This window comes from Heliangelus exortis, chromosome 1 (genome assembly GCF_036169615.1).
Source record: "Heliangelus exortis chromosome 1, bHelExo1.hap1, whole genome shotgun sequence".
NCBI classification, from domain to species: domain Eukaryota; kingdom Metazoa; phylum Chordata; class Aves; order Apodiformes; family Trochilidae; genus Heliangelus; species Heliangelus exortis.
Window position 1 is genome coordinate 1903895 of NC_092422.1, and position 25925 is coordinate 1929819.

Sequence of the window (25925 nt, forward strand, 5' to 3'; positions counted from 1 at the left end):
GGCAAGGAGCCATCCTTAAAAATAACTGATTAAAGAAAAAAGAGTATTTTGCCTCCACTCAACCCCTGCAAATAACTGTGGCTGCCCAAGGCTCACTGAAAAAAAGTTTTATTGCAAAATTATACAACTGTCCCTTTTTTTGAGGTTTCCAGAAGAGGGAGCTTTGTTAGCCATGTCCAGAGCACTTGCAGCAGTTTTTACCTTTCTGGCCTCAGCTGAAGAATTCACTAGATTTGACTAAATGGTTTTTTGCACTTCTGTGCATCCATTTTCTTTGACACTTCAAGACATTCACTGTGTGACTTTAAGGAGTGTAGGGACATCAGAGCTTCTGTTAGGGTCAGGTAACCTTAGTTGGTGGAGTTTTGGGTTGTAGGGTTGGGAATGCTGGGCCCTGTGGCTAACAGCTCACTTTTTATTCCTACACTGCCATATTTTAAATGCCAGGGCAGGGCAGTAGGTCCTTTACCTGTGAAGCATTTTTGAAGACATAAAACTTGAAGTTTGAGGAGAGAAAATGAAGAGTGAAACACTGACCTGCTAATAGTGTCCCTTTCCTGTCACAGACATGTCCTAGGAATTAATTTGTTGCATATTAAATGTAATTTTTTTTTTTGTCCACAATTGGATTTAAAGGTGGTAAGGAGCCATCCTTAAAAATAATTCATTAAAAAATCATTTAAAGAGTATTTTGCCTCCACTCAACCCCTGCAAATAACTGTGGCTGCCCAAGGCTCACTGAAAAAAAGTTTTATTGCAAAATTATACGACTGTCCCTTTTTTTGAGGTTTCCAGAAGAGGGAGCTTTGTTAGCCATGTCCAGAGCACTTGCAGCAGTTTTTACCTTTCTGGCTTCAGCTGAAGAATTCACTAGATTTGACTAAATGGTTTTTTGCACTTCTGTGCATCCATTTTCTTTGACACTTCAAGACATTCTCTGTGTGACTTTAAGGAGTGTAGGGACATCAGAGCTTCTGTTAGGGTCAGGTAACCTTAGTTGGTGGAGTTTTGGGTTGTAGGGTTGGGAATGCTGGGCCCTGTGGCTAACAGCTCACTTTTTATTCCTACACTGCCATATTTTAAATGTCAGAGCAGGGCAGTAGGTCCTTTACCTGTGAAGCATTTTTAAAGACATAAAACTTGAAGTTTGAGGAGAGAAAATGAAGAGTGAAACACTGACCTGCTGATAGTGTCCCTTTCCTGTCACAGACATGTCCTAGGAATTCATTTGTTGCATATTAAGTGTAATTTTTTTTGTCCACAATTGGATTTAAGGGTGGTAAGGAGCCATTCTTAAAAATAATTCATTAAAAAATCATTTAAAGAGCATTTTTGCCTCCACTCAACCCCTGCAAATAACTGTGGCTGCCCAAGGCTCACTGAAAAAAAGTTTTATTGCAAAATTATACAACTGTCCCTTTTTTTGAGGTTTCCAGAAGAGGGAGCTTTGTTAGCCATGTCCAGAGCAGTTGCAGCAGTTTTTACCTTTCTGGCCTCAGCTGAAGAATTCACTAGATTTGACTAAATGGTTTTTTGCATTTCTGTGCATCCATTTTCTTTGACACTTCAGGACATTCACTGTGTGACTTTAAGGAGTGTAGGGACATCAGAGCTTCTGTTAGGGTCAGGTAACCTTAGTTGGTGGAGTTTTGGGTTGTAGGGTTGGGAATGCTGGGCCCTGTGGCTAACAGCTCACTTTTTATTCCTACACTGCCATATTTTAAATGCCAGGGCAGGGCAGTAGGTCCTTTACCTGTGAAGCATTTTTAAAGACATAAAACTTGAAGTTTGAGGAGAGAAAATGAAGAGTGAAACACTGACCTGCTGATAGTGTCCCTTTCCTGTCACAGACATGTCCTAGGAATTCATTTGTTGCATATTAAATGTAATTTTTTTTTTGCCCACAATTGGAGTTAAGGGTGGTAAGGAGCCATCCTTAAAAATAAGTGATTAAAGAAAAAAGAGTATTTTGCCTCCACTCAACCCCTGCAAATAACTGAGGCTGCCCAAGGCTCACTGAAAAAAAGTTTTATTGTAAAATAATACAACTGTCCCTTTTTTTGAGGTTTCCAGAAGAGGGAGCTTTGTTAGCCATGTCCACAGCAGTTGCAGCAGTTTTTACCTTTCTGGCCTCAGCTGAAGAATTCACTAGATTTGACTAAATGTTTTTTTGCACTTCTGTGCATCCATTTTTTTTGACACTTCAAGACATTCACTGTGTGACTTTAAGGAGTGTAGGGACATCAGAGCTTCTGTTAGGGTCAGGTAACCTTAGTTGGTGGAGGCGTGGGGTGAGAGTAACTTCTGAGAAGGTAATTCCACACTTGAGGCTGGAAGAAAACACTGGGTTTCAAACCTTTCTGTCCAAAGCCTTGAGTTAGAAATAGATTTAAGTGAGAAGAAAAAAAGAAGTCTGATGCTTGAGTAGACACTTCATTAATTAGTTGGTGTATTAATAAATAGCTTTAATGAGCTGTAGTATGATGTAAGGGGATCCTGAAGTTGATCAAAGATGACAAAGGTTACTTAAACTGTTGGAAGTACATAGTCTGTAGGCAGGGAGGTGTTTTCATTTCTGTTTTGCTGCTGTATAAGTGATTTTTTGAAGCTTTGCTTTTCTGTGCTCAAGGTAGAGCCCTGTAGCTGAAGCAGCAGGACTGAACATTTGGTCAAGTTCCAAGCAAAGATTTCAGTGGCATCAGCTCCTTCCCCACTCTGTAGGTTCAAAATCTTCCCAATAATGGGAGGAAAGCTGTTAGATACATCCTAAGAGATCATGATGAATTTCAGAACCTCTTGAATATACAAAACCAGTTCAAAGCTGCAAAATTTTGTTGCTTAGGAAGAGCTTTCACATCCAGCTCTCCATTTGCAGGAGCCAGGCTGGCAACTCATGAACTGGAATTTCAAACTGGTGGTGTCAGGAACAGCTCTGTCTGCCTGGATGTGTGAGCCTCAACCTTCCTGTTCCCAGCTTCTCTGGCAGGGATCCTGGAAACCCAGCCTGGCTGGGAAGCTGATTAAGTCTCAGAAACAGATGGACCTTAAAAGGTGTCAGAAAAGGAGTCTTTAAGTTCAGATTTCTGTGCACATCTTTCAGTAGAGACTTGGAGCATCTTCCAGTTCCTGAAGGGGCTCCAGGAAAGCTGGTGAGGGATTTTTGGCAAGGGCATGGGGTAATAGCATGAGGGGGAATGGTTTCAAATTAAAAAGGGAGATTTAGAGTAGATTTTAGGAAGAAATTGTTTGGGGTGAGGGTGCTGAGCCCCTGTGCCAGGGTGCCCAAGGAAGCTGTGGCTGCCCCATCCCTGGCAGTGTCTCAGCCCAGGTTGGATGGGGCTTGGAGCAACCTGGGCTGTGGGAAGGTCAAAAGAGGTGGAAGTTGGTGATAATTAAAATCCCTTCCAACCCAAACCAGTCTGGAATTCTTGGAAAGCTTTAAAAAGAATTATTGTATGTAACATTTTGAAGTAACACCAACATTTTAATTTAAAATCAGCTTAATAAAAAATAAAAAAAGAGACAGACCAGCTCTGTCACTTTATAGGAACAGAAAATCTGTGAAAGCTGAAGCAAGAGAAGGGTGATGACCCACAGTACAAAGCCTTGGAAATTCTGTCAAGTTCTTAATTGTCCCAATAAGCTACGTGGTGGCAGGTCAGAAATTCCTTCTGTTGTCCTCCAGTGAGGGTTGGCTTTCCTGGAGAGGAAAATGCAGTTTTTTTCTGGTTTAAAAGCCTTCCAAGCCAGTATCCCTCAGCCTGATAATCTCATGGTGCTGATCAGGGGTAGAAGAGATGTTTAGTTGGTTGTAAGATGAAGAGATGTTAAAGTGCTGCACTTAAGGTGTTTCTGTAGATCCATCATGTGAGAGGCTGAGGAGGAAAAACTCAAGGATTTCTGGTGGAACCCCCCTGCAGTGGTGCATCAAACTCTGGGGTCCTCAGCATGGGAGAGATTTGGATGTGTGGGGTGGGTCCAGAGGAGACCACAAATGATGAGGGAGGTGGAAGAGCTCTGCTGTGAGACAGGCTGAGGGAGTTGGGGTGTTTCAGCCTGGAGAAGGCTTCAGAGAGACCTCATTGCAGCCTTTCATAGAATCCTAGAATTGGCTTCCAACCCAACTGGGTTGGAAGGGAGCTCAGAGCTCCTCAAGTCCAAGCCTTGATCCACTCCCCCCGTGGTTCCCAGCCCATGGCACTCAGTGCCACATCCAGGCTCTTTGGAAATAGCTCCAGGGATGGAGAATCCACCCCTTCCCTGGGCAGCCCATTCCAATGCCTGATCCCCCTCTCCATCAAGAAATTCTTTCTAATGTCCAACCTAAACCTCCCCTGGCACAACTTGAGACCATGGCCTCTTGTCTTGCTGAGAGTTGCCTGGGAAAAGAGCCCAACCCCCCCCTGGCTCCAACCTCCTTTCAGGGACTTGGAGAGAGTGATGAGGTCTCCCCTGAGCCTCCTCTTCTCCAGCCTCAACACCCCCAGCTCCCTCAGCCCTTCCTCACAGCATTTCTGCTGGATCCCTTCACCAGCCCAGTTGCCTCCTTTGGACCTGCTCCAGCACCTCAAGCTCCTTCCTGAGCTCAGGGGCCCAGAACTGGACACAGGACTCGAGGTGTGAAGAGGACTGATAAGAAAAACAGAAACAGACCTTTTAGTAAGACTTGTAGTGGTAGGACAAGGGGTGATGGTTTTTAAACTGAAAGAGGGGAGATCCAGCCTAGATATAATGAGAATTTTTTTTATAGTGAGGGTGGTGAGACACTGGCAAAGGTTGCCCAGAGAGGGGGGATAAATGCCCCATCCCTGGAAACATTCAAGGTCAGGGTTCTGAACAACCCCATCTAGCTGAAGATGTCCCAGGTCACTCAATGACCTTTAAAGGTCTCTTCCAACCCCAAACCCTCAGTGATTATCCCTTAATTGTCAAGGTTTGCACGTGTGAAGGGAATTCTAGCTTGGAGTATTCACCCCCAGGAGCTGTAGAAGTTGCTGAAGTGGAGGTGGGGTCAGACTCAGTCCCTGTGTCTTGAGGGTGCTCTTTTCCCTAGGATGAAAAATGTGATTATTTCAAGCTACTTCCAAGATGAGCCAGGGGTAGGATGAGCTTTGGAAAGCTTGGAACTTGCTTTTCCAGGTGCTGCTGGGCTGCTGTGGTTTTGTGGAATTCCCAGGCTGTGAGGAGCTCCACGTGGATGTGTGTGCCTGCCCATCCCAGACATTTTTGCACAGGGAAAAGGGGATATGTCTGTGGTTTGGGGTTTTTTTTCTTGTCACTGCAAGGCTGAAGGTTGCATACTTGAAAGGACAGCAAGCCAATCCTTTTCCAGACATGGAAGGACACAACCCTGCTGGATTTTTTTTTTTGTATTTAGCAGTATGACCACAGTGAGGGTGCCTGTTGCTGTTTTTCCTCTTTACTTCCCTCAACTGGATCCCAGTTTGGGGTTGTAGGGTTGGGAATGCTGGGCCCTGTGGCTAACAGCTCACTTTTTATTCCTACACTGCCATGTTTTAAATGTCAGAGCAGGGCAGTAGGTCCTTTACCTGTGAAGCATTATTAAAGACATAAAACTTGAAGTTTGAGGAGAGAAAATGAAGAGTGAAACACTGACCTGCTAATAGTGTCCCTTTCCTGTCACAGACATGTCCTAGGAATTCATTTGTTGCATATTAAGTGTAATTTTTTTGGTCCACAATTGGATTTAAAGGTGGCAAGGAGCCATCCTTAAAAATAACTGATTAAAAAAAAAGAGTATTTTGCCTCCACTCAACCCCTGCAAATAACTGTGGCTGCCCAAGGCTCACTGAAAAAAAGTTTTATTGCAAAATTATACGACTGTCCCTTTTTTTGAGGTTTCCAGAAGAGGGAGCTTTGTTAGCCATGTCCAGAGCAGTTGCAGCAGTTTTTACCTTTCTGGCCTCAGCTGAAGAATTCACTAGATTTGACTAAATGGTTTTTTGCACTTCTGTGCATCCATTTTCTTTGACACTTCAAGACATTCACTGTGTGACTTTAAGGAGTGTAGGGACATCAGAGCTTCTGTTAGGGTCAGGTAACCTTAGTTGGTGGAGTTCTGGGTTGTAGGGTTGGGAATGCTGGGCCCTGTGGCTAACAGCTCACTTTTTATTCCTACACTGCCATATTTTAAATGCCAGGGCAGGGCAGTAGGTCCTTTACCTGTGAAGCATTTTTAAAGACATAAAACTTGAAGTTTGAGGAGAGAAAATGAAGAGTGAAACACTGACCTGCTAATAGTGTCCCTTTCCTGTCACAGACATGTCCTAGGAATTCATTTGTTGCATATTAAATGTCTTTTTTTTGTCCACAATTGGATTTAAAGGTGGCAAGGAGCCATCCTTAAAAATAATTCATTAAAAAATCATTTAAAGAGTATTTTGCCTCCACTCAACCCCTGCAAATAACTGTGGCTGCCCAAGGCTCACTGAAAAAAAGTTTTATTGCAAAATTATACGACTGTCACTCACCGTGTGGTGCAAGAACAGACAATAAAAGCCACCAGACACCTGCATCCACATGATGCAAATTATTCACAAGATCCCACAGTGTTTTTTTTTTGCCTTGCCCCCCACCCCTTTCACCCCCCTGCACTCCCCCAGTGTGGTGCAGTGTGTGGGTTTTAGTGTGTTGTTCACTGGGAGGTGTCTCAGCATACACACCTTTAGGCTTGGATTGCCTCCTGCCTGCCAACACGGTGGGAAAAGCACCTGGGAATAATCTGGGAAGAAGCTTAAAGGATAAAAACCTCCCATTTGGGCTGGCTTGGATAGGAATTGGGGCAGATGAGCATTTCTGTGATTGTGTCACCTTGCAAACCTAGAGAAGGCACATTCAGGGCAGCCTTGGGGGTGTGAGCTGCTGGGGTTTTGCCTGCAGGAAACACCTAAGAAGAGACTTTTTAGTTTTAACTTAATAAATAAATGGAAATATGTCCTGTGGATGGCCTGAAAAGATGCAGTATTGGGCTTCTGTGTAAGCAACCTGACAGCAAGTATATAAATGAAACCAAAGCAGTGTGGTGGCCTTGCTGGTTTCAAAATCACTGGCACTTAGGCTGTGACACTCCAAGATTTCTCTCATTTCAATAAATCTTTGCCATCACTTGGTTTGTGAGGTCTCAGTGTGTAGCAAGACTCACCTACCATGTTTCAGTGCTTATGGGATCATGTTCATCTTTAATTAATGTCATCCTGATGATATTCCTTTGAAAAAAGCCAGGAATAGCCTCCAAGTCTAGGCTGGTGCAGGCTGTGAAACTTGCTGATGATCAGACATAAATATAACTATAAATACATTTGTTTTTCAGTGTGCCCTTATCCAGTCAGCCAACAGGGAGCTGAAGTATCCTGGAGGAGAGGAGCTTCAGAAAAGGGGTGTTTGGAAATCAGGTAATGCCAGCTTTAAAGCTTTGGATTTAAAATAAGAAAGTGGAAGTGAACCTCACCCAGGTTCCCCAGGAGTCCCCTGGTCTGCTCTGAGAGCTGTTGGGTACCAACCCTGGTTGTAAGTGGGAGAACTTTCACACTTTTCACTGTTTTTTTTCCTAACCCTGTGTGCTGCTGCAGAGGCACCAAGAGAAGGGTTCTCTGTTTGCCTGATGTTTCATTCCAGATATTGGCCCCCAAAAGCCTCCTTCCTAATCCCTAGATTTTTCTAGAAGTCCATCTGCTCTTTGGCCCCAGTGCTGCCACTCCTGAGCCACTTTATTTCTCTGTCAGTGTTGAGCAAAGCTGCATTTCTGTTTGCAGGGTGTAACTGCTGGTAACCTCCTGTGGTAGCTTTAAAGCTTTGGATTTAAAACAAGTGGAAGTGAACCTCACCCAGGTTCCCCAGGAGTCCCCTGGTCTGCTCTGAGAGCTGTTGGGTACCAACCCTGGTTGTAAGTGGGAAAACTTTCACACTTTTCACTCTTTTTTTTCCTAACCCTGTGTGCTGCTGCAGAGGCACCAAGAGAAGGGTTCCCTGTTTGCCTGATGTTTCATTCCAGATATTGGCCCCCAAGAGCCTCCTTCCTAATCCCTAGATTTTTCTAGAAGTCCATCTGTTTTTTGGCCCCAGTGCTGCCACTCCTGAGCCACTTCATTTCTCTGTCAGTGTTGAGCATTTCTGTTTGCAGGGTGTAACTGCTGGTAACCTCCTGTGGTTAAAGCATCTTAACAGTCATCCAGAGCAGGGTTAGGCAGGACAGAAGGGGACAACTCCACACAAAATCCATTTTTAGGTGCTGTCACAGCCCTGCTCTGCTCCCAGGGCTTTAGTGGGGGAGGCTGGGCTTCAAAATTGGTTGTTCTACCATATACCACTGAAGATAAAAAAAAAGAGAAGGAAAGAACAACTGCAGAGTGACCAGAGCAGCTCTGGTTGTGGTGCAACGTAGCATCAAAGCAGGAGAAGCAAGTTTTAGAGCTAAATGTGCAGAAGCATCTGAGGTGGAAGGGTGAAGGGCTTGTGTGCTTTTGCAGGACTGATGGTAGCAGCAAGGTTCTTAGCAGGAGGCTTAACTCTAGTGCAGGGGGGAGCTCAACATCAGCCTGAACATCTCAGCTGAGGATGCCAGTAGCTGAGACAGTGCATGCCAGTTCCCTTCTGGTGAACTCCTGGTGACCCCTCTTGTGCCAGGCTGTCCTGGTCCTCTCTGGAGGTGGATTTGTGCAATAAGTATTTTGGGGTGAGGTAAAGTGTATGCTGGTTTCTCATCACAATGCACCCTGGTCTGAATAGCACCCATAGTTCGAGAAGGATACAAAATAGTGTTTCCCCTTTTTTGAAATCCCCCCCACTAGAAAAAAAAAAACCAAAAAAAAAAACCAAAAAACCACACAAACCAAAGCTCTGGAAAAAAAAAAAAAAAAAACAAAAACCCAAACCTAACTACAACTCATCACGCATCTTGTCCCCTTTGGGCCTCACGAGTCTCCCAATGAAGAGAATGGAGTTGGTTTTGGTGTCCTTGATCATGAAGATGAAGGGGTGGTCAGCATAGAAGAGTTTGGGGTTCCTCATCTCCTCTCGGCCATAGATGTCAGCATCATAGGGGTTCCCTTCTGTGTCCCACTCAAGAGCAGCAGCATGGAAGACATTGGACAGGTAAAGATCTTTCTTGCCAGAGATCTTTGATAAGTCAGCCTTGGTTTTGTCAATGGCTTCTGTCAGGCCCAGATCAGCCAAGTGTTTCTAGGAGAAAAAAACAAAAAAAAGAGGTCAGCAACCCTCCCAGAGATCATAGAATCCTAGAACTGGCTGGGTTGGAAGGGAGCTCAGAGCTCCTCCAGTTCCAACCCCTGCAAGGGCAGGGACCCCTCCCAAAGCCCAGGTTGCTCCAAGCCCCATCCAACCTGGCCTGGATGGGGAACTTGCTTTGTTTCCTTAATCCCTGAGGGGGTGGGGGATCAACCAGAGGTTTTGTGCTGGCTCCCTGGTGACTCTCACACCACAGAGGGTGACACAGAAGCTGCTCAGAAGTCATAGAATAGAATCACAGAATTGTCTGGGTTGGAAGGGAGCTCAGAGCTCATCAAGTCCAACCCTTGATCCACTCCCCCCGTGGTTCCCAGCCCATGGCACTCAGTGCCACATCCAGGCTCTTTGGAAATATCTCCAGGGATGGAGAATCCACCCCTTCCCTGGGCAGCCCATTCCAATGCCTGATCCCCCTCTCCATCAAGAAATTCTTTCTAATGTCCAACCTAAACCTCCGCTGGCACAACTTGAGACCATGGCCTCTTGTCTTGCTGCTGACACAGTGCAATTCCTTCCAGCCTTGGTTAGAGGAAAAAAAAAAGATGCCAGGCACAGATAACCATAGAATCTGCTGAGTTGGAAGGGACCCATCAGGATCTTCAAATCCAACTCTTCTCTCTGTGTAGGGCACCCCTAGGATCACCCCACGTGCCTGAGAGCATCATCCAAATGCTTCTTGAACTCAGGCAGCTTTGGTGCTGTGTCCACTAACCCATCATCCCACTATCCCAAAAGATCTCCCACCCCACAGATCCACGAGGCCCAAGAACCTCCTTTACCTGAAGATCATGGCTGACTTCCAGGACAACTTTAGGCAGTGAGATGGCCACTGATCTCTTCTTCATCTTGCCAGCCCAGGTCTTCAGCTGCTCCCTGTTCAGCAGTTTCTCAACCCTCTCCAGAGGCTCCACATGGTTTGGCATGATAAAGATCATGCTGGAGAGCTTGTGAGCAAGAGGCATCTCTACTACCTGGAGCTTCTCTGTCTCATCATCATAGTAATTGTAGAGACCTTGAAAGCAGAAGCAGGAAATAGTGAGGTGTGGAGCAGAGGTAAAGCTACCCACAACCTTGTTGGGAATTCACCCTGAGCAGCAGGAGAAGTGAGTCTGGACATTCTTTTGGGAATTGTTTGGGAACTCAGAGTTATTGGAGTTGCTCACAACTCAAAACTGCAGCTCTCAGTTGTGCAGTGAGCTTGGATTTCCTCCTAACAGCCAAGCACCCAAGAGTAAACATGGATTCTCTCTGCTTACAGAGCCTGAATCAGCAGAAGCAGCACACCCAGCTTTGTTCTCTCTCCCTGGCCACGAGGCAAAAAAATCTTGGAAGCAGCTGGTGGAAGAGTGGGGTTTAGGCAGCAGAATTCCAGTTGGGTTTCAACATGGAGCAGGAGGTTTGCAACTTACCTGTGCGATGCATCATGGGAACACCCACAGTGTAGGAACGGGTCACCATGAAGCCACGGTTGTCCACCATCTTATGATGGAATTTCTCATCCCAGTGAGCTACAGGAGAGAGGAATTCACCTTGTAAGGAAAGGGAATGGCTGGAAGTTTCATGCCTGGTTCCTGTTCACTCTCAAAAAGAGCACACATGGAGCAGGCTTAGAGTTTGGTCACATTCCCACTTGGTGTCAGGCTGGGATTTGGATCTGAGAGTGGAACTGTTTGGTCTCAGGCTGGGATTTGGATCTGAAAGTAGAATTTGGTCTCAGGCTAGGATTTGGATCTCAAAGTAGAACTCTTTGGTCTCAGGCTAGATCTTGGATCTAAAAGTAGAATTTGGTCTCAGGCTATGATTTGGATCTCAAAGTAGAACTCTTTGGTCTCAGGCTAGGATTTGGATCTGAAACTAGAACTGTTTGGTCTCAGGCTGGGATGTGGATCTCAAAGTAGAACTATTTGGTCTCAGGCTAGGACTTGGATCTGAAAGAATTTGGTTTCAGGCTATGATTTGGATCTGAAAGTAGAACCATTTGGTCTCAGGCTATGATTTGGATCTCAAAGTAGAACTCTTTGGTCTCAGGCTAGGATTTGGATCTGAAAGAAGAACTCTTTGGTCTCAGGCTAGGACTTGGATTTGAAAGAATTTGGTTTCAGGCTAGGATTTGGATCTGAAACTAGAACCCTTTGGTCTCAGGCTAGGATTTGGATCTGGAAGTAGAACTATTTGGTCTCCGGCTATGATTTGGATCTAAAAGTAGAACCATTTAGTCTCAGGGTAGGATATGGATCTGAAACTACAATTTAGTCTCAGCCTAGGATTTGGATCTGAAAGAATTTGGTCTCAGGTTAGGGTTTAGATCTGAAAGTAGAACTCTTTGGTCTCAGGCTAGGATTTGGATCTGAAAGTGTTTGGTCTCAGGCTGGGATTTGGATCTGAAAGGAGAACTGTTTGGTGTCAGGCTAGGATGTGGACGTGAATGAGAACTCTTTGGTGTCAGGCTAGGATTTGGATCTAAAAGTAGAACTGTTTGGTCTCAGTCTAGGATTTGGATCTGAAAGTAGAACTCTTGGGTCTCAGGCTGGGATTTGGATCTGAGAGTAGCATTTGGTCTCAGGCTAGGATTTGGATGTGAAAGTAGAACTCTCTGGTCTCAGGCTAGGATTTGGATCTGAAACTAGAACTGTTTGGTCTCAGGCTGGGATTTAGATCTCAAAGTAGAACCATTTGGTCTCAGGCTAGGATTTGGATCTGAAAGTAGAACCATTTGGTCTCAGGCTGGGATTTGGATCTGAAAGAATTTGGTTTCAGGCTAGGATTTGGATCTGAAAGGAGAACTGTGATCTCAGGCTACGATTTGGATCTGAAAGTAGAATTTGGATTCAGGCTGGGATTTGGATCTGAAAGGAGAACTCTTTGGTGTCAGGCTAGGATGTGGATGTGAAAGGAGAACTCTTGGGTCTCAGGCTGGGATTTGGATCTGAGAGTAGAATTTGGTCTCAGGCTAGGATTTGGATCTGAAACTAGAACTGTTTGGTCTCAGGCTGGGATGTGGATCTCAAAGTAGAACCATTTGGTCTCAGGCTAGGACTTGGATCTGAAAGAATTTGGTTTCAGGCTAGGATTTGGATCTGAAAGGAGAACTGTGATCTCAGGCTACGATTTGGATCTGAAAGTAGAATTTGGTCTCAGGCTAGGATTTGGATCTGAAAGGAGAACCATTTGGTCTCAGGCTAGGATTTGGATCTCAAAGTAGAACTCTTTGGTCTCAGGCTAGGATTTGGATCTGAAACTAGAACTGTTTGGTCTCAGGCTGGGATGTGGATCTCAAAGTAGAACCATTTGGTCTCAGGCTAGGACTTGGATCTGAAAGAATTTGGTTTCAGGCTAGGATTTGGATCTGAAAGGAGAACTGTGATCTCAGGCTAGGATTTGGATCTGAAAGTAGAATTTGGTCTCAGGCTAGGATTTGGATCTGAAAGTAGAACCATTTGGGCTCAGGCTGGGATTTGGATCTGAAACTAGAATTTGGTCTCAGGCTGGGATTTGGATCTGACAGTAGGACTGAAGGTAGAACTTACGCTTGAAGAACATGGCGTTGACAATGAGGGCCCCGTCGGTTTTCTCCACGTCTTTCGTCACCTCCGGGAGTTTCCCATCCGTGGTTTGGGCTGCCCACTCATTAATGGACTTCAGGGCGCTCCTCTTGTCTCGGAAGTTGATCTTGGAGTGCTCATAGTTGTAGTGCTTCTTGCTGCTCTTCACGAAGTCGTCGGCGAAGTTGATGGAGGCGGGGCCGTAGAGGCGGTTCCCGATCTTCCAGGTGACGTTGCGGGCGGTGCTGTTGCTGACCTCGCTGAGGAGCTCGGCCAGCCCGCTGTGCACGTACTCGTCGTTGAGTTTGTCGGCGCTGAGCACGGCCTTGGCTTGGGAGGCAGTCGTGGCTTTGCCCCCCAGTGAGACGAGGCCGAGGGAAGAGGCCACCACCACGGGGGACAGGAGGATGTTCTCCGTGTCTTTGTCCTTCGCCATGGCGTGGTAGAGGTTGAAGGCCAAGGTGGTGCTGCGGTCGGCCAGCGCGGCGGCCTTGTCGCTCAGCTTCCTGTCCTCTGAGGGGACGGCTGCGGAGAGGCTGCTGAGGGCAAGCACCAGGGTAATCCACATGGTTTCAGCAGCACCAGGCATCTCGGAGGACCTGCTGGGCAAGAAGAGCTCATGGTCAGCGTGGTTCAAGACTTTCCTGGAACGCTTGAGAGACCTCAAGGGGCTCTTCCAGGGAAATCCGCTCCGGTGGACTGGCAGAACAACGCTTCACTTGGGGTGCAACCATCACTTGGGCTTTCCCTCCAGGCAACAATTTATCTTCCGAGAGTCCAGGCTGCACTCTGGCATGCAGAGCCTGTGCATTTTGAGTGAAAAACTTCATTTTTCAGTTTTACTCTGTCACGTTATGTTTGTGTAGAGTAAACGACTTAAAGAGGGGACAGGGAATGAAGCAAGATCCTATCCTCGAGCACAGATCCTATGAGGAGAGGCTGAGGGAGCTGGGGGTGTTGAGGCTGGAGAAGAGGAGGCTCAGGGGAGACCTCATCACTCTCTCCAACTCCCTGAAAGGAGGTTGGAGCAGGGGGGGGTTGGGCTCTTTTCCCAGGCAACTCTCAGCAAGACAAGAGGCCATGGTCTCAAGTTGTGCCAGGGGAGGTTTAGGTTGGACATTCGAAAGAATTTCTTGATGGAGAGGGGGATCAGGCATTGGAATGGGCTGCCCAGGGAAGGGGTGGATTCTCCATCCCTGGAGCTATTTCAAAAGAGCCTGGATGTGGCACTCAGTGCCATGGGCTGGGAACCACGAGGGGAGTGGATCAAGGGTTGGACTTGATGAGCTCTGAGCTCCCTTCCAACCCAGCCAATTCTAGGATTCTAAGAGGTATTTCTGTCACCTGATGAGCAGCTCAAACCTCTGCCCTGCTCAGGAAAACTTAAAAGCAGGATGCTTCTACTTGCCAAGGGCCACGTGGCACAGTGCTGTCTGTTGATCAGAGTCAGTGTCCAGGGATTGTCCTCTCTGGGGACCCCCAACTCGGTACCCAAATTTCTAAACACTAGATGGAGCACATGAGTTTCCACCAAGCCAAGTCAGAGGGGCCCCTTGAGAAGATCCATGCTGTCTGGTCAGGTCTAACTTAGTTTTGCCTGTACAGCCATGCCAGAGAGGTGCTGGGGCAGAAGAAGGTGGTGGACCCCTTCTTTTTCCCATCAGAGCCTACTCCTAATACCCCAGAATCACAGAATGTTGGGAGATGGAAGAGACCTCTGGAGATCACTGAGTCCAACCCACCTGCAAGGGAAGGTTTACCCAGAGCAGGTTGCACAGGATGGTGACCAGGAGGGTTCTGAATCAGAGATGGGAGATTCCACCACCTCTCTGGGTAGCCTGGGCCAGGGCTCTGCTACACTCAAAGTGAAGAAGTTCCTCCTGATGTTTAGATGGAACTTCCAATGTTCAAGTTTATGCTTGTTCCTCTTGTCCTGTCAGTGGGCACCACTGAGAAGAGCTCCTCCTGACACCCATTCTTTAAATGTTCTTTTTATCAAAAGCAGTGATAAGATTCCTCCTCAGTCTTTTCTTCTCCAGACTAAACAGACCTAAGTCCCTCAGCCTTTCCTCATCAGAGAGATGTCCTAGTGCCCTAATCATCTTTGTACCCATTTGCTTTCCCTTCTCCAGCAGTTCCCTGTCCTTGAACCAGGGAGCCCAGAATAAATTCATGCATTAGGTAGAGACATCTTCCTTACAACATAGGGAAACCCATCCCCAGTGAGCTACAAGCTTTGATTAATCTACAGGCTGACTAGTTAGAAATGCTTCCTAAAAGCTCTTTGGAGCTCACCCCCACCAACCTCCAAGACTTCTAACCTGTCCCCAGACCTTCTCTCCCTCCTGACTTCCCACTGCTCTCAGAAAACCTTCCTGATGGCAAATCCCCAGGGCTGAAATTCCACCTCCACTCCCCATGCCAGCTGCAGCATGCCCAAGTGGAGTTGCCTTCCTCCACCCTGCTCCTGGCCAACTTCAGAGGCTGCTCCTCGTGTGTGGAGAGAAGAAAGGGGCTGCAACTGGGCAGCTTCAGGGTTAAAGCAAACTGAGCAGGAAGCAAAAACACCCTGGGAATTACAGATGGGAAGGAAAAGGGCCTGAAGAAAACAGGAATGCAGCCCCAAGCAAAGAGAGTGCGCAGTCTGCACCGAGGACCTTTTGACAGAGTGGGAATCACGTAGCCTTGGAGAGGGAAGCTATTTGTATCCTAAAATCCTCTTGGGAGCAAGGCTTCCTCTGAAAGGAAGAGCCATCCCAGCTACCTAAGAGCAAAGATTTATTCAGCATGCTCAAAACTGCCCTTGACACCCTTAGAAGGTGCAGACAGCATCGGTGCGGCGAGCATTTAAAATCTTGAGGGTTTTCCTTTTGTTGTTCTTTTTCCTTTTTCGGTTGGTTGGGCTTTTTTCCCCTCCCCCCTTTTATTTCTAAAGATACCTTGAAACTCTTTCATAGTGGGGTCAACGTTTGCCTTTTTTCACTCTGAAAGAAAACAGATACACGGAGTAGTTCTCTTGCCAGCAACGCGGCGGCCCACGCCGCTTACACATCCTCAGCTTAAAATAATAAAAAAAAGGTTCATGACTTCAGAAAACTGGCAAGAAATCTGCTGGGCTGCGATGAGTGACGCATCCAAGATGAGAAACTTTGCCCATCCTTGGATTACAGCTGAGGGAGTTGGTGAATTGCTAGCCCAGGGTGAAAATCGAGAGGGAACTTGGGGGATTCAAACCCCCTGGCTCTGCGGAGCCCTGCGAGGGGGATGCAGGGTGCCAACGTGGCATCTTGCAGACCACTTCCAGGCTGTTGGGGACTGGCTCTCCTGGCAGGATTTGGAGGTGCCATCACCCCACTGCAGCCAGCCAGAGGCATGGACCCCCTTTTCCAGAGACAGGCACCCCTTCCTGGACCACGTTGCACCCATCATCTCGGGCTGACGAAGCCACAGGATGGAGGCACGCAAACAAAAGGCCACCTCCCTGTCACCCAGGAGGTGACACTTGGTTAAGGGGAGGCAGGAGGACAGTGTTAGTCTGGTTTGGTGGAAGGGAGGCTGCTGTGAGAACAAATTCTCCAGTGCTGGGCTGGTGGCCAAAGGTCCCGAAGGCTCCCAGGCTGGGCAGGAGCAAGGGCTGGAGGATGGATTTTCCAACCAGTGTTGCTCTGGGACCACTTGGACCAAGTTGGTGCTTTCCTTATCCCCCCCTTTCACAGAATCATTTGGCTTGGAAAGGAGCTCTGGAATCATCAAGTCCAACCCTTAATCCACTACCCCATGGTTCCCTGCCCATGGCACTCAGTGCCACATTCAGTCTCTTTTTAAAAACCTCCAGGGTCAGAAAATCCACCCCCTCCCTGGGCAGCCATTCCAATGCCTTTCTTCTCTTTCTTCCCTCCTTGGAATTTTCTCCAGGCTGACACGAACCCTCCCCAGCGAACTGGAGAAGGGGGAGGGGGGGGGGGGGGAAGGAATCTAATGATTCCTTTCTTCCAAATCCATCTTGTAGGGACACTCTGACACCTACCCCGAACCTGACACATACCCTCAATCCTAACGCACCCCAATACAACCCCCCAACCACCTTCCCTCAACTCCCTTTTCCTCCCCCTTGAAATCCTCCCCCCAACTTCCCAGCCCAATGGGGGCAGGAAGGAGCATGAAAGACCCCAAAATCCAACACCCCCCGGAGCCTCACTGCAATCCCAGCTTGGCCACATCCCTGCCTGCCAGCGATCCTCCGAACCCGGGCTGCCCCCGAACCTTTTCCACTCCTCCCCCCCCACCTCCGCCATTTCCTCACCCCCCTCCTCCCCGTTACCTTCCGCGGGGCTTCGCTCGCCTTCCCCGTCCACCTCCTTTGTCCCCGGGGTTTATAAGGGGCCGTGGAGAAACTTCTGGAAAAAGTTGGGGGAAGAAAAAAAAAAAAACCCGACAAAACCAACCCCCCAAAAAAAAAAACAACAATCCAACCCCTCTTTATAAACGCTGAGGGAGGGAGAGGAAGGGGAGGATCCGATCCCGCTCCCCGGGACTCCCGCCAATGGCGGAGAGCGGACGGGAAGAGGAGGGGTCCGGCCGGGTTTGGGGGGGAGGCCCGATCCCTCCTGGTACCGGAGGGGTTGGAGCTGCCCTGTCCTGTCCCTGTCATGCTCTGGGGGGAGGTTCGGCCAAGCCCAGGCTCAGCTTTTGGGTTTTTTAGTGGGGCTGCAGCCCCTTTGATTCTCCCCCTGGCACCCCTTGAGGCGGGGTGGTTGTGGAGGCGGGAGCTGGGTGGTTTGTGGGATCCAAGAATCGGGGTTTGGGTTGGGAAAATTCATCCAGATCCACCTTAACCCAGCACTGCCAAGGCCACCACTAAAATAGGGTCCTCAGCACCACAGCTCCAGGGCTTTGAATTCCTTCAGGGATGGAGACTCCATCACTGCCCTGGGCAGCCTGGGCCAGGGAATGACAACGCTGTCCAGGAAGAAATTGTTCCTAATATCCAATCTGTTTATCTAATTTTCCTATCTTACCATCTTCCATGAAGTCAGAGATGCTGCAGAGGGCATCAGCCACGACTGGAGCAGTCTCAGGCAGCAAATGTTTAACATGTCCCTGGTTCAAGCAACATCAGGGAATCTATTCCTGATGAAGAAACGGCCTCAGGTTGTGCCAGGTGAAGTTTAGGTTGGATATTAGGAACACTTTCTTACCCAAAAGGAAGAACAGGAATTAGGAACAATTTCTTCCCCTTCCCCTGGAGGGATTTCCAAGCCCTGGAGCTGTGGTGCTGAGGCCATGGGGCAGTGGTGGCCTTGGCAGTGCTGGGTTAAGGGTTGGACTTAGTTTTAAGGATCTTTTCCAACCAAAACAATTCTATGACTGATTCTGTGATCTAAAATGTCCCCCTTTGTGGTGATACCCAAGAGGATCTGTGTTCACTCTGCAGGGACCTGATGACCAAGTTACAGAAAGCTGGAGGACTTCCTCATGTTTCTGTATCCCAGAGACTGGTTTTCCATCCATCCATCCATCCATCCATCCATCCATCCATCCATCCATCCATCCATCCATCCTTTTTCCCTCCTTTACTAACTCTCCCTTTTCCTCCTACAGCTGAGCTGATGGTGCTCATCACATCTTCTGTACCTCCAGATCTCCCCCTGCACTGTAGGCATGAGATGACCAGGTAGGTGAGGTTCTGTTCTTCATTTTGACACTACAAGGTAGCAAAAAATCCTCGTGTCTGGCAAACTTCCACAGTTTAGAAGGGCATTACAGCAGCAAATAGTCACAGCCTTGAAATAATGTTGAAGGAGTTAAATGCTCATGCTGCTCAGGGCCATTCTGCCAGGCTGAGAGAGCCTGCAGCAAAGTATGTGCTCTAGAGAAGTTTCTTCCATGAGTCACAAGTGTTGAATGCCTCTCATTTCAACCCTGTCACGTTTTAACCCTGTCATATTTTAACTCTGTCACATTTTAAGACAGCATGGCAATTTTTTTTAATGGGATATAATGGTGTTTTAGGTACCAGCCTGTAATTAAGCACCATTTTCACTGATGTTTACCATATCAGCAGCAGGATGCTGCATCATTGTGTTGTTTAACTGATGTCTCTATCTTCCTTTGCTCCTAATCACCACATAATTTAATTTTTCTCCCCCTATTAATGCTGGGTTTGGCTCTGCAAGTTTCTCTGCTTCCCTCACCAGACAGAGGTCTCAGCATTTTCCCACCTCACATTGCTATAGAAGAAAGCAGCAACTGATTCAGCCTTCTGAATGTTCTGCCCTCAGACTTGAGTTGTTGCCTTTTATTGGGATCATCTCATCTTAACCACTGCCCATTTCCCTACCCATCAGCAGCCTACCAATTCTAGAAGATGGCACCAAAAAAACCCCCCACATTTTCCCCTGTCTAAACTATTCAGATGATTCCATGTGAGGAGATACTCCACACCTCAGATGAGGGGAACTCTTGGAGCCCTCCCTGTAGAAATTTTTCCCCTGGCTGCAATAAACCAGCTCCTCAAACCCTAGTAGCAAAATGTGTGTGTCTGCTCTGATTTGGCAAACAGACTGATTTGCAGCAGTGAGAAAACAGTGAAAAAAAAAAAAAAACACCTTGAAAACAGTGGTAGGAGACAACAGGAGGTTTGTTCTGGTCACTGGGTGTGAGAGAGATTGTCCTGCTCATCCATTCCCAGTATTTTCTTCTGGCTGAATTGATCAATGTGGTGTCATTTGCACCCAAGCTGTTACAGGAGAAAAAGTGCCACAGAGTTTCCCTCACTGGACAACCTTTTGGGTGTCAAGCATGAAATTGTATCAGATGCCTGAAGGCTCCAGGCTTTCTGTGATTTATTTTATGTGGTTTTTTTGGGTTTTTTTGTTTGGTTGGCTGTTTTTTTAATTTTTCAGTGCTGTGTGTATAGAAATACCCAAACAAAACACATTTCCCTCCTCATTTTGCATCCTAACAGGTACTTTATATTGCAGTCACAGTATCATAGATTCACAGGATTGTTTTTTCATGGAAAAGATCTTTAAATCCATGGAGTCCACCCATTAGCTAAGTTCATCATTAAACCATGGCCCTCAGCACCACAGCTCCAGGGCTTTGAAATCCCTCCAGGGATGGGGACTCCACCACTGCCCTGGGCAGCCAGACAGCTCTTTCAGGAAATAAATTATTCCTAATATCCAATTTAAACCTCCCCTGGCACAACTTGAAGCCATTTCCTCTTGTCATGGCACTTTTAACTTGGGAGAAGAGACCACCCCAACCCCAACCCAATTTTATTTTCAAGACCACTTCCCTCATTCACTTCTTTTAAGACTTGAGACTTTAATGAGACTGTTCCTAAGTGGTTCTTCTGCCCTATTCAGCAGTGATGTTCAGACATCAGCTTCCTTCTGGGAGGCAGCCAAAGGGAGAGGTCTGCAGCACCTTGAACATCATATTTTTGTGTACCCAAGTATGTATCTGGAGCAGCTTTTTGGGCTTTGTGTCTGCATAAATGCTTGGAATGGGGCCCCGGGGTTTTTATAGCACAATCTTTGCTATTTTATTGCCACAGCAAATAAAAAAAAAATTAATTCACTGATTGCAAACAATCACTACACAGGTGAAAAGTCACTGGTCTGGACCAGCAGTAAGGACCAGCTGGGAAATGAGAAAAGCTCCTTTAAACTTCCAGTGTCAGCCAGGCTCTGCATTGCTCCACCCTCAAACCCTTCTGTGTAATTACTTCCCATGTAAGATTTCTTTTTTTTCTCTTCCGAGTGGAATTGAAAATAAACTCTAAAACATTTCATCCTTATCTCTTTCAGTGCCCTCCCCTCCCCCAGCACCAAACTCTTCTGATGCAAGTTTTCAGTCCCTTTGCCTCAATAATAGGAACTTGGGATAGAATAAAAATAGTTTTTTGTCTTTGAGGACAGGCATAAAGGTATTTTAAATTTTTGCCTGATTTTTTAATATATTTTCCAACCTGGTCCTGCTAGGGCTAACTGCCCATACTAATTCATCCCCAGAAATAACCCAATCCTGAGTTGCTCTTAGCCACAAGAAATCCGTGGTGCTTAAAGATGCAGAAAATCAGTCATTCCTACAAAAAAAAAAAAAAAAAAAAAAAAAAGTCAGCAAACAGTTTAATCCTATCTGCAACTATTTTTTTCAAGGGTAAAAACAGTAAAATTTGGGCTGATCTCCATTGCAAGGGGAGATTTCTGTTGCCATCCAGTGATTTCCAAGTTGGAATCTGCTCTGGATGGCTCTCCCAGCCCCCACAGTGCCACGTAGGAGATTCCAGCAGTGGGGGAGAGGACCAGGAAGGGGGAGTGATCCTGGGAGTTGCCTTCTTCCGTCTTTTTTTCTCCTTTAATGAGAGGGCCCAGCTGCCAAAAGACACATCCACAGCTCCTCCCCTCTAACCAACCCCCCCCAGCTTCAAGGCAGAGTTCAGAGAGGGGCAAAACTTGGGATTTTCTTTTCATCCTGAGTTATTTCGAGTCTGGTTATGCTCCCTGGGGAGCCTTTGGGTTTAGGGGGCTGCAGATCTACTCAGCTCCAACTGAATTACTTAAAAAACCCCAAAAGTTGGGGATCCAGGTCTCTGATCCTGCTCTGACAAAGCTGATGGAGATTTGTAGCTCAGTGCCTGGGCTGGGTGTGGGGGAGATGCTGGGGAGAAGGATAAAGAAATCCTGACTGGTACTGGGAGTCCTACACCCTGCTCTGCAGAAAACAACCCATACCCAGCTGTCAAACATCTGGATTGATGCTGTGGTGCTTGTTTGGCTTGAGTTCTTTAAAGTATCATTCCTAATAAGCTTGATTTTATGTTAAATTTATATTCATTTCCAGAGAAGCAATTGCAAGCAAACCCTAACAGACCCTCAAGTCAAACAGGGACTTCAGAGACAGCTTTTTAAATACAAACTCCAGCAGCTTTGCACATCCCAGGAGACTGACCCTTGCTTCCCTCTCTCAGTGACAGGCTTGTCATCTTCTGAGCTGCCAGGAAGCAGTGCTGGGGCAGGGTTTCTGCTTTCCAGGATCAGGCATGGAGAAAAATGAAGGCAATTTGTAGAGTGGAGGTGCTCAGGCCCTCCTTGTAACTCTCAGCTTTAATCAGATTAAATCCAGATGCCCCAGTTAAGAGCAGGAGTTCATTTTGAAACAAGCAAGCAGGAGTTCATTTTAAAACACATCCAAAGCAGGGGTTTTTTTGGGTTTTTTTTTTTTTTTTCCATGCAGTTGCATCCACGGGAGGCAGATGGGATCTGATCTAAAAGGATTTGACTAATTAATTCCACAAGGAGATACTGATGGCAGGTAGAGATGGATGATGAACATCCCTAATCCAGGAGGGTGCTGGGGCACAATGGACCCCAGGGAAGCTGGGACCAGCTGCTTGTCCCAGAAGTGTTTGCCATGGTATTGGTGGAGCAGAGCCAGGTGACCCATGCTGGCTTAGTAGGACATTTCAGGTGTCCTTATGAGCCTCACCCCACATTCTGGATAATTCAGTGAACTCTGAGGTTTTCCTGTGCTGCAGATGAGAAAGGACCCAGCACAGGAACAGCGTGGCCAGCAGGTCCAGGGAAGGGATTCTGCCCCTGTGCTCAGCTCTGGGGAGGCCAGAGCTTGAGTCCTGTGTCCAGTTCTGGGCCCCTCAGCTCAGGAAGGAGATTGAGGTGCTGGAGCAGGTCCAGAGAAGAGCAAGGAGGCTGTGAAGGGATCCAGCACAAGTCCTGTGAGGAAGGGCTGAGGGAGCTGGGGGTGTTCAGTCTGGAGAAGAGGAGGCTCAGGGGAGACCTCATCACTCTCTCCAAGTCCCTGAAAGGAGGTTGGAGCCAGGGGGGGGTTGGGCTCTTTTCCCAGGCAACTCTCAGCAAGACAAGAGGCCATGGTCTCAAGTTGTGCCAGGGGAGGTTTAGGTTGGACATTAGAAAGAATTTCTTGCTGGAGAGGGGGATCAGGCATTGGAATGGGCTGCCCAGGGAAGGGGTGGATTCTCCATCCCTGGAGCTATTTCCAAAGAGCCTGGATGTGGCACTGAGTGCCATGGGCTGGGAACCACGGGGGGAGTGGATCAAGGGTTGGACTTGAGGAGCTCTGAGATCCCTTCCAACCCAGTTGGGTTGGAAGCCAATTCTAGGATTCTATGAAAGGCTGCAATGAGGTCTCTCTGAAGCCTTCTCCAGGCTGAAACACCCCAACTCTCTCAGCCTGTCCTCACAGCAGAGCTCTTCCACCTCCCTCATCATTTGTGGTCTCCTCTGGACCCACCCCACACATCCAAATCTCTCCCATGCTGAGGACCCCAGAGTTTGATGCACCACTGCAGGGGGGTTCCACCAGAAATCCTTGAGTTTTTTCTGAGTGCCATGGGCTGGGAACCACGGGGGGAGTGGATCAAGGGTTGGACTTGATGAGCTCTGAGGTCCCTTCCAACCCAGCCAATTCTATTATTCTATGATTCTAAAGAATCCATCCTGGTGCTGAACATTTCTCAGAAGGGAGCACAGCACATGGCATGATTGCTTCTTAGAGGATTAAAAATTATGGGACCTGGCAAGATAAGGATGGGGGCAGCAAATGTGACACCAATCCTCTACAGCCTCCACCTAGAATCTGTCTGCTCTTCCTGCAGAGGATGCAGTGAGCTTGGGAAACTCCCTGATACAGATGAATTCCCCAGTTTGCACATCCCCATGCCAGGCAGGACTGATGGGAATGCTCCCCTCTCTCAGCACTGCTTCTTGCATCTGCTGGGCATCATTTTCTCATTTAATGAGCAGAAATGGACAGATCAGGTGAAGCAGCCTTAAAGAAACCCTCCCTGAGTCAGCTCAGAGCTTCTCAAATCAGTTCCAGGCCATTTCTCACTCCTAAATTGTCACTGATTCCTCTGGAATTGCTGAGGAATTTCTGTGTGTCTCTGTTTCATCAGCCAAATCTTTCCCCAAACCAGAGCAAATGGGTCTGGAAGGAGCCTGGAAGCAGCTGTGGCTGATGGAGATCATCTCCCAGAGCCATATGAAGAGAGATGGGTGCAAGCAGTGTGACCCCAAGTCCAGGTGAGTTCCCAGTAGCACTCAAACATCATATTTTCATCTCCAGGCAAATCCAGCACGTGTTGGGTGAGGAGTTACCCATCCAGAGCTGGTCAGAGCTCCCCTGGTTCCCTGGAAACCCACGTGGAAAAGCTTTGGGGTGGGATCCTGCCTCTCTTCTCAGCTCAGGACTGATGGGAATGCTCCCCTGTCTCAGCACAGCTTCTTGCATCTGCTGGGCATCATTTTTTCATTTAATGAGCAGAAATGGACAGATCAGGTGAAGCAGCCTTAAAGAAACCCTCCCTGTGTCAGCTCAGAGCTTCTCAAATCAGTTCCAGGCCATTTCTCACTCCTAAATTGTCACTGATTCATCTGGAATTGCTGAGGAATTTCTGTGTGTCTCTGTTTCATCAGCCAAATCTTTCCCCAAATCAGAGCAAATGGGTCTGGAAGGAGCCTGGAAGCAGCTGTGGCTGATGGAGATCATCTCCCAGAGCCATATGAAGAGAGATGGGTGCAAGCAGTGTGACCCCAAGTCCAGGTGAGTTCCCAGTAGCACTCAAACATCATATTTTCATCTCCAGGCAAATCCAGCATGTGTTGGGTGAGGAGTTACCCATCCAGAGCTGGTCAGAGCTCACCTCATTCCCTGGAAACCCACGTGGAAAAGCTTTGGGGTGGGATCCTGCCTTTCTTCTCAGCTCAGGACTGATGGGAATGCTCCCCTGTCTCAGCACTGCTTCTTGCATCTGCTGGGCATCATTTTCTCATTTAATGAGCAGAAATGGACAGATCAGGTGAAGCAGCCTTAAAGAAACCCTCCCTGTGTCAGCTCAGAGCTTCTCAAATCAGTTCCAGGCCATTTCTCACTCCTAAATTGTCACTGATTCCTCTGGAATTGCTGAGGAATTTCTGTGTGTCTCTGTTTCATCAGCCAAATCTTTCCCCAAACCAGAGCAAATGGGTCTGGAAGGAGCCTGGAAGCAGCTGTGGCTGATGAAGATCATCTCCCAGAGCCATATGAAGAGAGATGGGTGCAACCAGTGTGACCCCAAGTCCAGGTGAGTTCCCAGTAGCACTCAAACATCATATTTTCACCTCTAGGCAAATCCAGCACGTGTTGGGTGAGGAGTTACCCATCCAGAGCTGGTCAGAGCTCCCCTGGTTCCCTGGAAACCCACGTGGAAAAGCTTTGGGGTGGGATCCTGCCTCTCTTCTCAGCTCAAGGGTGAGTTCAGGACTTGTGCTCTCATTTTCCCCTTGCAAGCTCCTTCTTTGCCACTCTGGACTCATTCATGGAGCTCAAGGGAGTGGTGGCTTTGCAGGCAGAGATGCCTCAGATTTGGGCAGAATCAGAGCCCTTTTCCCCCCCCCTCTCTGGCTTGCAGCCATGACCAGTTCCCTGTTTGTCTGGAGCTGGAAGGGAAAAGCTTTTTCTGAATAGCCAGCACACAAAGGATGGCAGTGAAGCTGAAAAGCTGAGTGTCCTGTGGATCTGTGGCCTGGGCTGTCTGCTCTGCAGCACTGGTGAGCCAAACCCATCTCTCCCAGCTTGCTGTGTCCAGCTGTGCCCCAGCCCAGGGCTGGGAATGCTGGCCCCTGGCTTTCTGGGAGGTTACAGGGTGAGTTTCTGTGCCCTAAAGGTGCAGGTTCAGGCTATGGATGCTTTGGGTTGGCTTTTGCTTCTTTAGCAAATGGAGGAGAAAATGGATGTGGTGGAGGAGAAAAAGGAAGGGAAAAAAAAACCTGTGATTCCTCTGGAGAGGGACAAATTCTCCATCCATGGTACCAAGCAGGTAATGCCATGATGGACAAACAAGGCCAGCAAAGCCCCAGCTACAGCTTTCCCCCAGGGCACAGAGGAGATTCCCTTGATCCCTGTTTCTAATCCCTGTTTAATTCTCCCAGAGAAAAGTTCAAAATCCACAGGGTCTCCTGCCAACACGTCGAGGCAGGGGGGGAAAATTCCTCTGGTGCTTTTGGGTGGAAAGAATGGCATCTGCTCAGCCTCAGTGGAGGTCCAGCCTGGGTGACAGGAGGTCAGGTTGTAAATCCCTCTTGTCCTGCA

At 47.6% G+C, this 25925-nt stretch overlaps 1 protein-coding gene and 1 long non-coding RNA gene across 6 annotated transcripts in view; one reads left to right on the forward strand and one right to left on the reverse strand.

Moving 5' to 3' along the window:
- Positions 1 to 6445: 6445 nt before the first annotated feature.
- SERPINH1 (serpin family H member 1) lies at positions 6446 to 17322 on the reverse strand. 5 transcript variants are annotated; one of them, XR_011730062.1, is made up of 7 exons: positions 17128 to 17313; positions 15746 to 15790; positions 12792 to 13405; positions 10674 to 10772; positions 10044 to 10276; positions 8159 to 9198; positions 6446 to 7790 (listed from the first exon to the last, which is right to left on the reverse strand). XR_011730062.1 is itself a non-coding variant. In XM_071764723.1 (5 exons), the coding sequence occupies exons 2-5, from the start codon at positions 13393 to 13395 to the stop codon at positions 8896 to 8898; spliced, it is 1239 nt and encodes a 412-aa protein (XP_071620824.1). In that variant the 5' UTR covers positions 13396 to 13405; positions 17128 to 17322; the 3' UTR covers positions 7806 to 8895. The 5 variants fall into 5 exon arrangements, 2 of the variants coding, with proteins under 2 accessions (XP_071620824.1, XP_071620946.1); XR_011730037.1 differs by lacking the exon at positions 15746 to 15790 and having other exon boundaries at positions 17128 to 17287; XR_011730058.1 differs by lacking the exon at positions 15746 to 15790 and having other exon boundaries at positions 12792 to 13408; positions 17128 to 17280.
- Positions 17323 to 24745: 7423 nt separating this feature from the next.
- Positions 24746 to 25925, forward strand: part of LOC139806273 (uncharacterized) — a 45563-nt gene continuing 44383 nt past the window's right edge. The window contains exon 1 of the long non-coding RNA XR_011730217.1: positions 24746 to 24918. This is a non-coding gene — a long non-coding RNA (uncharacterized lncRNA). The remainder of the gene's footprint in view (positions 24919 to 25925) is intronic.